Source organism: Coccinella septempunctata, chromosome 6 (genome assembly GCF_907165205.1).
Source record: "Coccinella septempunctata chromosome 6, icCocSept1.1, whole genome shotgun sequence".
In the NCBI taxonomy this organism is placed as follows: domain Eukaryota; kingdom Metazoa; phylum Arthropoda; class Insecta; order Coleoptera; family Coccinellidae; genus Coccinella; species Coccinella septempunctata.
The window spans coordinates 6,620,035-6,633,168 of record NC_058194.1 but is presented as its reverse complement, the minus strand read 5'-3'; the positions used below and the strand labels follow the sequence as shown (position 1 = coordinate 6,633,168).

The 13,134-nt window shown below is 32.1% G+C and overlaps 1 protein-coding gene across 1 annotated transcript; it reads left to right on the top strand.

The window, feature by feature from the left end:
- Positions 1 to 5,102: 5,102 nt before the first annotated feature.
- LOC123315933 lies at positions 5,103 to 6,326 on the top strand. Its single transcript, XM_044901839.1, has one exon. The coding sequence runs from the start codon at positions 5,103 to 5,105 to the stop codon at positions 6,324 to 6,326; it is 1,224 nt and encodes a 407-aa protein (XP_044757774.1).
- Positions 6,327 to 13,134: the final 6,808 nt, after the last annotated feature.

Sequence of the window (13,134 nt, the reverse complement as noted above, 5' to 3'; positions counted from 1 at the left end):
CTGAATATTCTTAAAGTGCTCATCTAGTCTATCCATTTCAGGTGGTAGGACAATGATACTTCAATTCTAAAGTACGTTCGTTGAATCAATCCAAGAGTCATGCGACTTGTCTAAGCCCAACCAACGAACTAAGACTTTCTTTCCTTTTCTACGAAGAACTTTTTCCACTAGAAATACATCTGAATATTTTACTTTCTGTAATTCGAACTCATAAAAAGCGCCCCCTATCGGACGACTACTGGAATCCTCAAGAAGATATGTTACAGGATTGGTTATTTGAACTTTTTTTATTTTAAAAATCTCTGTGGTCCAGTTGGGTGTGTAACCTTTCGAGAATATATGTTTGACTTTGCTGATTCTCACCATATCATTAACCTTAAATTTTCCCTTTCCAGCGACCTTAATATGGTTGTATCTAGTATTCAATAAACTCTGCTCATTATTTTTATTAACATCACATGGTTTCATTCCAATAGTACGATGTTTCGTCTGATTATATTCATTAACAATACTGGATATGCTGTCGATCCATTTGTATGTTCTATGTAAACTGAAGTATTTAAATTTTTCATCTAATTGTTTGATTTTATTATTTAATTTATTTAATGCTTCTATAACCTTATCTTGAAATGCGTTTAATTTATCTTCCTGGGACTTCAAATATACATCAAGTTCTAGTTTCTGATAGTATTCGTGCGAAAGTGAAGACAATGTTTGATTGCTTCGCCTTAATTCTTGTTCGAAATACTCAAACCTCTCTTTAAGATTTTCATCAAATGTCTGTTGTTTAATGTCAAAATTAACTAATCTATTATTAACTTCACCCTCAAATTGATGAAAAATCAGTCCTAACTTCCCGAATTCTGCGGTATTTAATTTGATTTGATTATGTATTGTATCGAATTGAATATCTACATATTCCTTATTAGCGCTATCGGAATCGGCAAGAGGTTTACCAACATTACATAATTTGCGGTTACCGAAATCAAAGTCACCATCTGCGGTTCGCAGAAAGATAGGGATAGTTGATTGAATATTTCTCAATTTACTTCTATGAGAAGAACGTCCGAACTTATCGAGAGACATATTGAATTTATCACTTTGCTCTCAATGCAATTCAATATATAACTTTTTCTTCTCGAAGCTCCTCGACTATTGACTCTATTTCATTATCAACAGATGTATTTCCGGCAATTTTGGACGCATATAGTAACCGAAGTCTACTATCAATTTCGTTTACATCATTCCAATATACTCAATAGGTTTTTCGGTGAATGACATTAATCCATGTCCAGTTGATGGTTTTATGATTTCACGATATTTAAATCCTTTATTCGCTTTAACAGGATTATTAGAATCGAATTTTCTCCTATGAACATTAGTCATTTTCAGTATTTTACGATAATTTTCTAAATCAGATTTATTATACTCTTGTGGCTCTTTTTTAAAGAGCAAATTATAAAGCCCATCTATACCACTAAACCTTTCATTTCCAATTAGTAAGTCGCCAGTTTTCTGATGAAAGTCTACAGTTGTTTTACCTAAGGTCCATTTTGAAAGTTTATGATTATATTTAGGTCCGTAAGCATGATCATAGTTATCATGTTGTGTTAACGCCGAATAAACATAATCTCTGACCCTTTCTGGATATTGTCCCAAATAAGTTTCGGCATTATTGAAATCGTTCAATTCATTGAGAAACTGTTCAGATTCATTATTATCTCCATCGATAAAAACTGAATCATTTCCTCTATGGTCTTCATCATCATCATTTTTTGATGTAACAATTTCTTTTGTAGGTATAAAATTCACTAGTTGACGTTTCAAACCAGTTTTTTGAGGTTTATTGAATTTCAATTTTGGTGTAAATGGCGAGGGCACTTCTTGCCCTTCTTCTTCTTCCTCTTCTTCTTCTTCGTCATGCGTTTCAATCTTATTGACTTTCTCTTCTTCTTCCTCTTCGGGTGAACGGAAATGTGATGGCTTCATAATGGTACTCATTCTCTTATATGGTTGAAAAGATATCTCCTGACTTCTTTCACGAGGAAAAACTCTATTATCTGGTGTTGAAGAAAATTGTGGTTCTGAAATCTTCTCTAGTACTTGTAGATTCTTCAAATCAGTAGTATTCTGGTTCACAGACTTTTTACCAAGTTCATCTTCTATACGCTTGAGTTGTTTTGTTATTGGAGTATATAGCCTTTCCAAAGTTTCATCACCCTCAATTTTTCCAAGTTTAAGTCCAGCATGTTTTTTCTTAATATTCTGAATGAGTTGTTGAATAATAATTTTCCTATTCCGAGCTGATTTGATCTTCATGTTGGAATGCATCGCATACGAATGAATATTAATCATCTAGTGCTATATATTTATCGAACCCCAATCGATAACGACCATTGTTCAAATCAAAGTCTTTAACAATTACCAAAAATCCAAAATTGTCATTCCAACAGATTCCACAAATTTTTTTAAATTCATCATATGTCATATCCGGTGACACATGTTCATTGAATATATGTTTAAGATTTACAGCATCTTGTTTGAATATGACCAATATATTCGCATTATCTCTTATTATGTGTTTTTTGGCTGCAACATATGTCTGACATAAAAATGCTACATCTATCGATTTATGTCTACCCATAGCATAGTATGATTTAATCTTATCTTGATTTTCACCTAAGACATCGTCAAAAATAAAAATAGAATTTGCTTTCGCATCGTTTGGTTCGTCAATTTCAGCATTCTCCTTAAATGGGAAATACCCCACTCCAGGCACTTTATTTAAAATATGTTCTAAAATCTGGTATTTCGGCTGGTAGAGACTTTTTGAGTAAATATAGACATTTTCAAAATTCAAACCATTTAAATCGAAAATTAAACTCAATAACGCATTTGACTTTCCACAACCACTTGGACCAGCAAATATGAATCTACAACTGTTTGGAAAGAGATCACCATGTTTTCTCCTTTTTTCAAATTCATATTTATCATCCAGATAATCCAAATTAACAACTGGGAGCACCGTTTGATGTTGTTCAATTCGTATTTTCCCCATTACTAAGCAGAAATCCATATAGATGATGAATATATAGGACTATAAATATTGAATTCATTATGTAATATTGTCATTATTATGTTATCATTCGGAGGTGGAGGTTTAGTGAATTCAATAATTAATAAATTACCTTTCGAGTTACATTTGCCTGGATATCATTATTGTGGCCCTGGAACAAGACTTTCAGAACGTCTTGCTAGAAACGATCCGGGTATAAATAAACTTGGTGAAGCTTGTAAGGAACACGATATAGCTTATTCCAAACATACGGAATTGTCTGATAGACATATTGCTGATAAAATATTAGAAGACAAAGCTTGGGAACGAGTGAAGTCCAAAGACGGCACATTTAAGGAGAAAAGTGCTGCCTTGCTAGTCACCGGAGAAATGAAAATGAAACGAAAGATGGGTATGGGTCTTCGGAATAGACAAAAATCTTTCAGAAGTTTTGTCTTGAAACCAACTCATAAAATTTTAAAGAAATCAGGGGGCAATGATTTGAGAAAATCAACGTTGATCGCCCTCAAAACAGCTCGAACTGCAATTAAGAAAGCAGGTGGAAAGAAAAACATTAAAATTCCCCGAATCATATCATTCGAATCAAAATCCGGTGGAATTCTACCACTCATACCCATATTCGCAGGACTGTCAGCATTAGGAACCATGTTAGGTGGAGCTAGCGCTGTTGCCAAAACGGTAATTGATGCTAATAATGCTAAGAAAAAACTGGAAGAAGATCAGCGACACAACAAAGCGATGGAGTCCATAGGACATGGACTTTTCATAAGAAAATCCAAACGTGGATTTGGTTTATATATTAGATAAGCTACCCAAACGTGCCCTTTATGATTATGAAATCGAATCTTTTGCGAGAGAAATGAAAATAAAACATTTCCGAGGTGTTTTCATGAGAAATACATTACCAAAATTCCCAAAGAAGAATGAATGTGCAATTCTCAATTTAGATTCAGTTGAGGGTCCTGGAACGCATTGGGTGGCATATAGAAAGTATGGTAATGAAGTTGAATATTTTGATAGTTTCGGAAATCTCAAACCTCCCAAGGAACTAATTCATTATTTAAAATCCTGCAAAGTGAAGTACAATAGAGATACTTATCAACAATTCAATACATCCAATTGTGGTCATTTATGTTTGAGATTTCTAATTCAATAAATCAATATGATTGAAGAGATTTTTCACAGTATATCAATCATGTCGATGTTGTTCACACTCAAAAATCGATCATCAATTTTATCGATTGATTTTGCTGTTCCCATAGAGCTGAACAGTAATTTCAACTATGGTTTGGCTTTGATAGGATTGTATACATACAACACTATCCCGAATGTTGAAAAATATAATAAATTATATTATTCCGTGGATGGTGAAGATAAAGTCTTGACCTTTCCTATTGGAACTCATGAGATATCAGATATGGAGGAATTCATTAAAAGAAAACTCGAACTAGAAACTGGAAATAAAGAGGAATCTCCATTATTCTTCTTGAGACCTAATAATAATACTTTAAAGTGTGAAATATTCCATGAAAAATATGAAATTGACTTTCGACCGGAGGACTCTATTGGTGCCCTATTAGGATTTTCATCTAGGCTTCTCAAGGCAGGACAAGTTCATGAGTCAGATTTACCAGTGGATATCATCAAAGTTCGAACAATAAATATTGATTGCAACTTGATAGAGGGTTCATTTATCAATGAACTCCCATCTCATTCACTTTATGAATTTGCGATTAATAGTGATCCTGGTTACGGAGTGAACGAGATCCCCAACAAGGTGGTATACTTACCTGTAACAACACATCGAATACATAATATCACAGTGAAAGTTCTTGATCAAGACGGTGAATTGGTGAATTTTCAAGGCGAGGAGATAATTTTGAGATTACAATTGAAACGATGCTCTTAGTCGTTCCATATAAATATCAAACTACATACTACAATCAATCAGTTGATAAACAACAACTATCAAAACCACACAAACATCTTTCTCACGAAAATTGGATTTTCCTACAATCAGTTGGTCATGTTGTCCAATCACGTTTTCAACCTCTATCAACCCGTAAGCACCGATGAATCTATAGTAAAAATCGAAAGTCGAACCTATTTGCCATTCGTTAAATCCTTCAATCATTCCGATGTCATTGAAATCACGATAAATCGAACAGACTGTTGGCTTTTGATGCATGATGCTGCTATCATTATCAAAGGAAAAGTACAGAAAACAAAAGGCAATGGAGATGTTAAACTAGTTCAAAATGCTGGAGCATTTCTCTTCGATTCAATTATTTATGAACTCTGCGGTATGGAGATAGAGAATGTTCGAGATCCAGGTATTATATCAACAATGCGAGGATACCTAATTTATGAGGAGGATGATTCAAAACTACTCGAAACGGGAGGATGGAACTACCCGAAAACACCAACTGTGAACACAGATGGAAGTTTTATATTCAGAATACCAGTCTACCATTTATTCAACTTTTTCAAAGATTACCAAATGGCTATGTGTGGTAAGCAAACGTTCCGATTCTTCAGAGCACAAAATGATCATAATGCGATAAAAATAACATCGTCGGATCCTAAGAATCATACAGAAGCAAAAATCACCATTGATAGTATGGAATTGAAGGTGAAACATATTTATCCGAATGATATTATCAAGATGGATTTATTGAATGCTATAAGGTCTAATAAACCTATATTAATGCCATTCAGGAAGTGGGAGATTCATGAATTACCATCATTACCACATGGGGGTAATAAGGAGATTTGGGCTGTTAAAACATCTACAGAAATCGAGTGTCCAAGATTCATAATTTGTGGGTTTCAAACTGATAAGAAAAATAAAAGTTCTGAGGACATAACTGAATTCAATCATATAAATATAACAGATATTCGAGCATTATTGAATTCGGACATCATTCCGCAAGAAAATTTACGTTTGAATTTCGATAAGAATGAATATGCTGAAGCTTATCAGAATTACACTCAATTTTCTCAGAGTTATGGAATTTTCAAGAAATCCCCACTCCTGACCTTCAGCGAATTCAAAGAAAAGCCTGTTTTTGTACTGGACTGTTCCAGAAGAGATCAGACGTTCAAAGCTACAACAATTGATGTGAAACTAGAAATAGAGTCCTCGAAGGGATTTCCAAATAAAACAAGAGTTTTATGTATTATAGTACATGACTGCATTATAGAATTTAAACCTCTAACAGAAGAAATTAAAAAAATTACTAATTTCTAAGAAAAATGCGTATAATCATATGTGATATTCAAGGGTTTTCGATAGATGGAGAATTCTGTGTTAAGGAATTATCATTTGCATTGGGGGATAAAATATCTCATTTCATTATGATGCCTCCAAAAGAATTTTCATCTCTAAGTGACAAAGATAAGATAACTGTTACATTTCTTGAGAAAAAACTCCATGGGTTAAGATATACCTCCGGATACATCGAATATGGAAAGTTACCAGAGATTTTAAAGAGTATTTTACGAAGTGGAGATATCATTTACGTGAATGGACATCAGAAGCATGATTTTTTTAAAAACATAATGATAGGAAGAGAAGTGCAAGTACTCAATGTGGAAGAGCACGGATGGACCCCACCAAAATTCGAGAAGAAACCTCCAAAGTGTATGAGTCACATACTCGATCAATGTATGTGCACTCTTAGTAATTGCGATGATCTATATCGATGGGTGTGTATGTTCCTACCGAAAGTTACATTAGTTAGTAGGCATCTCGAGTATAATGAACGCAACAATGGATAACCCAGAAGCTGTTAAAATAAATTTGGATAAATGGATGACGAATGTTTTTAAAAATGTTAATAGATTTAAAAATTTAAAATGTAAACCACGCTATTTTCATCTTGTGGAATGTATTGATAAAAATTAATTTTCAGTTATTTCATTATCATTATGTCTATCATGTATGAATTATGAAAATAAAATAGAAAACTTAAAAAATGAAAATAAATAAAAAATAGATTTTGTTGAAGAATACCTCAATTGAAAATATCAATGTCACTTTCATAATCAAAGAATAAAACCACAAATATTAGACTTTACGGAAGATCTACAGTTCACTCGAAGATAAGATTATACATCCTCCATTGAGAGCTATAGAGTATATACCCCTAGGTAATATAGATTTCAAAAAGGATTCCATCCATATTTATCAGAGACCGAATAATGAAATCGGACTATTCCATCATAATGAGTTTTATAGAATTGATTCGAGCAGTTTTGGGGTGATACAAAGTCATGAATATAATTGGATGGGTCTCCCACGTAGTGTGATAGTTCATGGGGTATTGAATACCTATAAAGGTAAAACATATATCTTTTATAATAATTTTTATTGTGCTGAAATTGATGAATGCAATTTATCAAGGAAATCCATGAAATATATTAGTGAAATATTCCCTGGCATTCCCAACAATTTTTCATCAGTATTCAGATATATCGATGGAACGATCTACTTTCATTAAAGATAATATGATATATGAATTCAATGAATTTCTAAACAGAGCAACTGGATCATATAAATTTGAAATGGAGACACTTCTGAAAATACCATGTCAGTCAGACGGATTACTGAAGCAATTGAAAAATCTTTTGAGTATGATCATAACAAATCAAATCATTATCAGTAACACCAATTAGATGGAGTGGGGATGATGATATATGAATATGATTTTTTAAACGACTTCGATCAGTACTAGAACGTCAAAACTGTTAAAATGGACGTGTATGATTTCAATAAATCTAGAAGGTTTTATAGTTATCTCTGTCAAGAACTACATCTTGCTCTGTTATATCATGATAGTGAAAAATTCTCAAAAGTTTTGAATGATCTGGGATTATTTACACCAACAACAATTTTTCGTGAACTGGTGTTATTTGGAGCACCACAGACTATAATAAGTCAAGTGTTTCAACACAAAAAAAATAATGATTCATTTATTGAAGATATTAAAGAATCTTTCAAAAAAGATGAAATGACATTGAATGAAGTGAAGCTAATCTTGACTAATTTTTATAGCGTTTCATCTTATGATTTAATGAATATTCAGATGCTGTTGAATGGGTCATCCAAAGACATGACAGATTTTCGAAAATGTTATTCCACAAATAATATTTGGGGTGGATATAAAAAATTGAATTCATTTCTGGATGAAATGGTTAGCTTAGCAGCATATTGTGGGAATTTCATAACAATTTATCATATGCTGATGGAATTCAAGAATTGTGAAATCAATTTCGAATTTGATCCTGAGAACAATGAGAACCACAAGAAGATCCTAAGTATGGTTGATGAAGGGATATCAGGAGGTTTAATGGGTGATGATTATGCTGGGAATTTAAGACCTACACAAAAAACGTATTATTATGAATTTATCAAAAACTTCTTATGTCAGAGAAATGATGTATTTTTATGATAATAAAAAGGAAATGCTATAGAATAATTCCCCCACCTCAACAATCTCAAATCACATGACTCTTGGATTGATAAATCAAATCGCTTGTAAAACCTAGCAAAAATTTCAATTGTGAGTTTGACTTCGAGTGATCAATATGTATAAGAGTGAATTTCATCCGATAAACTATGATAATTTATTACTGGATGTGGAAAAATCGTTCATTTTGAATATAAATATCCCGATGATTGTACATACCATTGATTTTGGATTGAGTAGTTTGAGAAATTTCGAGCCATCAGTGAAGATATCAACAAACGAAGCGACTTTACTCCACGACAGAAAGTTATCAATATCCTTCGATATTCTACAATGGATAATGTTCATTGAAATTCTCAACTTAAATGGAGAAAATGACATTAGATATGTGGATGATATTTCTATAATAAACACAACTGTGAACGGTTTCAAAATTATACAATTATGTAGGAATGATAATTTTATATATTTAATTGGTGATGAGGTGACTAAGATACTAGAAATCAATAAAAATTCAATAAAGAAACGTTTTGACATATTAGTGAATCTCAATTTTTCATCTCATTATAGGAATTTTCTTTGTGTCATGAATGATATCAGAAAAAATAGTTCTGAGTCGATTGTAAAATTAATTGAAAATTTTTGTAACCTCAATCCCTCAATTGAGAATGTAATACTGAACGAATGTTTTATTTTATATAAAGATAAAATACTTTACGACATGGAAACAATGTAGAAAGGGTTATAATAAAACAACTTCCAATTAATTTTAATGTTTTTTTTTATTCAAAATATAATCAGAAATAATTCACGTCGTCATCACCATCATTATCAGAAAAATCATGAAAGCTTTCAGACATAAGGTCAGGAACCTCTAGTTTCCAGTACAAGTAGTGAAAGCGTGGATATATTGATAACAGAAATTTAATTAATGCTAAATATTTCAAGGGTGGTGGATTATACACTATTAAATCTTTATAAGTTCTGTCATCATCGTTTTTATGAGTATGACTAAGATGTCTAAAACAATGGTGTGTGCACTTGTCACTTTTTGCAAGCATCAACATTTCAGAAAATCGGGGATATGGGATCAGTTTCGTGGCGGCGCCACCATGTCATTTGCTTCGTTTTATCCTTGTTCTATCAAAGGAAGTCCAAGATACTCTCTCGTTTTATTTTGTTTTGCGTTGATATCGAATATCGATCAACGAGTGCAAAATATGAACTGGCCCATTTGGTCAGCTGTTAAGGAATATTTGTGATTTACAGTTCAATTTTCGTTGTAAAAACAAATTTGTCAACATTTCAACACTACCGAATAAGAGTTCAAAGAAGTATTTACAGTTCTTCTTCAAGATAATTTCCGTTTGACAACTTGAATTCGTGAGGGGGGTAATTCAATATTATTTTAATAAAACACAATTGATTGGTCAAATATTCAATATATTCAGTTGATAGAAAGGTAATTTTCACTATATCTATTCAGGAAGAATATTTGAAGAACAAACTCGAATAGATTTATCAATTTCTGATTCTCAATACATGCTCACAATTCACATTACGTATTTCCAATACAGTTTCTTTGAAATATTGCTGAAGTTGCCATAAAACTTAGCTATATCCTTCCCGAATGTTCGTTCATCTGATTTTTTCTGCCTCAAATTCCAACAACACCGAATTATTAGCTGTAGTTCTTGATTGTCCATACAGAAACCTGAACTTACTGAACGACATGTTGAATAAATGAATGTTCTACACCCCTTTCTCGAAACTAATACATTTTCACACACCAATAATCGCTTATAAATACAACATATTCGTTAGTCGTAGGAAAGTATTCAAATTATTTTCAAATATCAATTGACAATGCTCTGTCAAATTCTAAACAGCGCTACCTACAGTGGGAAAAATGAAACTGGTCCGATATCCCCACGAAATTAAAAACAATATCGAATCAGTGAATACACCAGAGTTTTAGACATCTTAAGTATGACATTTGCTGAAGTAAATATCGATTAACATAGATTCTTTTATTATTAACGCTTTCCTCTCTATATGACATGAACAATTACGACTCAAGCGTTCAAATATACTCAAATATAACTTGAATCCATCCGTTCTCTGATTATCAAACAATGTAGAATAACACATGACTTTTACTGTAATAAAGATTTCGTCTATGGAAATACTGTATGATATTGGTATAAACGTTTCCTCAGAGTCATCATCATAATCCTGGCTATCATCAGAATATTCATCCTGACTGTCATCATCATCAGAATGCCACCTCTCAGAGTTTTCATGGAACCATTCTCTCATTACCAGACGATGAGGTCCCACTATCCATATTTCAATTTCATCTAATGTCTGAATTAACCCTTGTAAATATAATACAGTTTTCCCAACGATCATCCATTCTTTGACCGGAAGTTCAGTCAATTCGTTGTATTGATTCAATAATTTTATTTTGAACTGGTCGGTTAATTGAGGTTGGAAGGAAAATGTCCTCTCCATAGCTGACATAGTATACTTCAGCATTATATCCTCACCCTTATTTTCTAAAAACTAAACTATTTTATAGTGACCCCACGGAAGTGAATGATGGTTTTCTGTTATAAAACGTTTTGTATCAGTTCTACATAGAGCCACTTTTTCTTGTTCCATTGAATAAACCCGATGATTTTCAGATATTATGTTTCTTTGAGTTATGATTTTACTTTGTCCATCAAATAGACAATTCAAATAATCATCAAATGAAATAACTTTCTTAACTACCCCCTTTTTAATTCCCTTCGCTTTTTTAGTGATATTATTGTTTGAATCAATTTTGAAAGAATACATTTTAGAGCGTAATCCAACAAACTCGCTCATTATAGCACCATTGTTCTCATCTTTCATGAGCCCTGGAACCTTTTTATTTACACGAGGAATATCATAAATATTGCTATCTGGATAATCTGAAGTATCAAAATGGGTGAGACAATCAAGTTTTATTAATTGATATGGATCTTGATCTCGAATTTCATAAATTAATGAATCAGTATCTACATATAATAGTGAAGAGTCGTTGAATTTAGTGAGACTATAATTATAATGAAAGTCGTATAAACAAGTTTGAAATATCTAGTACGGCAGAACCAATATACACAGGTTCATTGAAGATCAAATTAACTTTTTTCATTTCAATTGCCAATAAATTTTCCCCAAATATTATTCTTCCCTTAAAATGGGGGCTACTTATGAGATTTTTGGCGCCATAACGACCTTCCCATTTGTTCACTATTTTAACTATCCTATGTTTGCGTATGTTTTCCATTGTCTTACCAAATACGGCATTATTCATTAGTTTGTAAAGATTCTTTTCAAAATCGTTCGAAGCCTTCATTCTAAGCTCGGTATTGAGATCAATATAAGATTTAAGCCATGCTGATTGTTTGAATTTTAATATCCTATGGATTTTAGTGAGAACCATTCCGTTTTCTAAGGCCTGTTTCAAATTTCTATAATGTAAAATATATTTCTTCTTATCATATAATGTTGTTAACAATTTAGGTAATTTTGAACCAGGAGGTACTCGATTTTCCGGACAAAATGGTAAATCTGAATGTATATCATGTAGGTGTTTTGGATATTCCAGATCAACTTCTAAAAAATACCCTTCTGGAGCATTATCTGGAATTTGTATCACATCAATATTAGTGTTAGTCCACTCAAATTCATCATATGGAAGAAACTGACTCATTGTCCAACCATAGAGATTATTAACATCAAAGTAAATTATATATGATGATAACTTTTCAGAATCAAATGTAGTCATATACTTATTATTTGCCTTCGCATATCGATTAGAACACTGACTTATTCCACCTCTTATACTCTCTTCAATAAATAATATCATATCGATATCCTTGATAATTTGTAATTTCATTGATGTATATTTCAACATACAATCAAACGTAAACCCCGGGAGTGTATAATACCAAGCTGGATCTAATCCATAAGTTGTATGACAACTTACACGAAATTGTTCAAATATATCAGCTAGTAAAAGGACATCTGTTTTAAGATATAAATTGGAATAGTCTAATAAATTTTTACAATCAAAAATTGACCAGACTTGTTGAGCATGTGAATATTCCTCATCAGTTATATCTTCATTATTCAATTTATTATAAAATTTTTCTCTAGATGGGAGTGTAGTCTCTGTCAATTTTTCAATACTATCAATGTAATCATAGGGATAAATACCTTTTCTAGTAAGCAATTTATAGTGTTTAGCAGTTAAATTTGGAAAATGTGAGTATAAATTAATGAATGAGTCAGGTTTCAAGTAGGTTGCTAACTTTTCAAGAGATGATTCCATAAATCGAATACTATCAATAAAGCTATATTTAATTTGATGTCCCTCAAGATGAACTGTGAACGAAATATACTTTTCTTTATTCAATGGTAACACTGATATCTTAGCAAATTTAGAAAAATTTCTTATTAAGAAATGAGAGTCATAACCGCTTAAATTGTGGAAGACAACTGGTATCATAAATGATTTTTTATATTGTAAATTACATATCTTATGAGCCTGTCCTC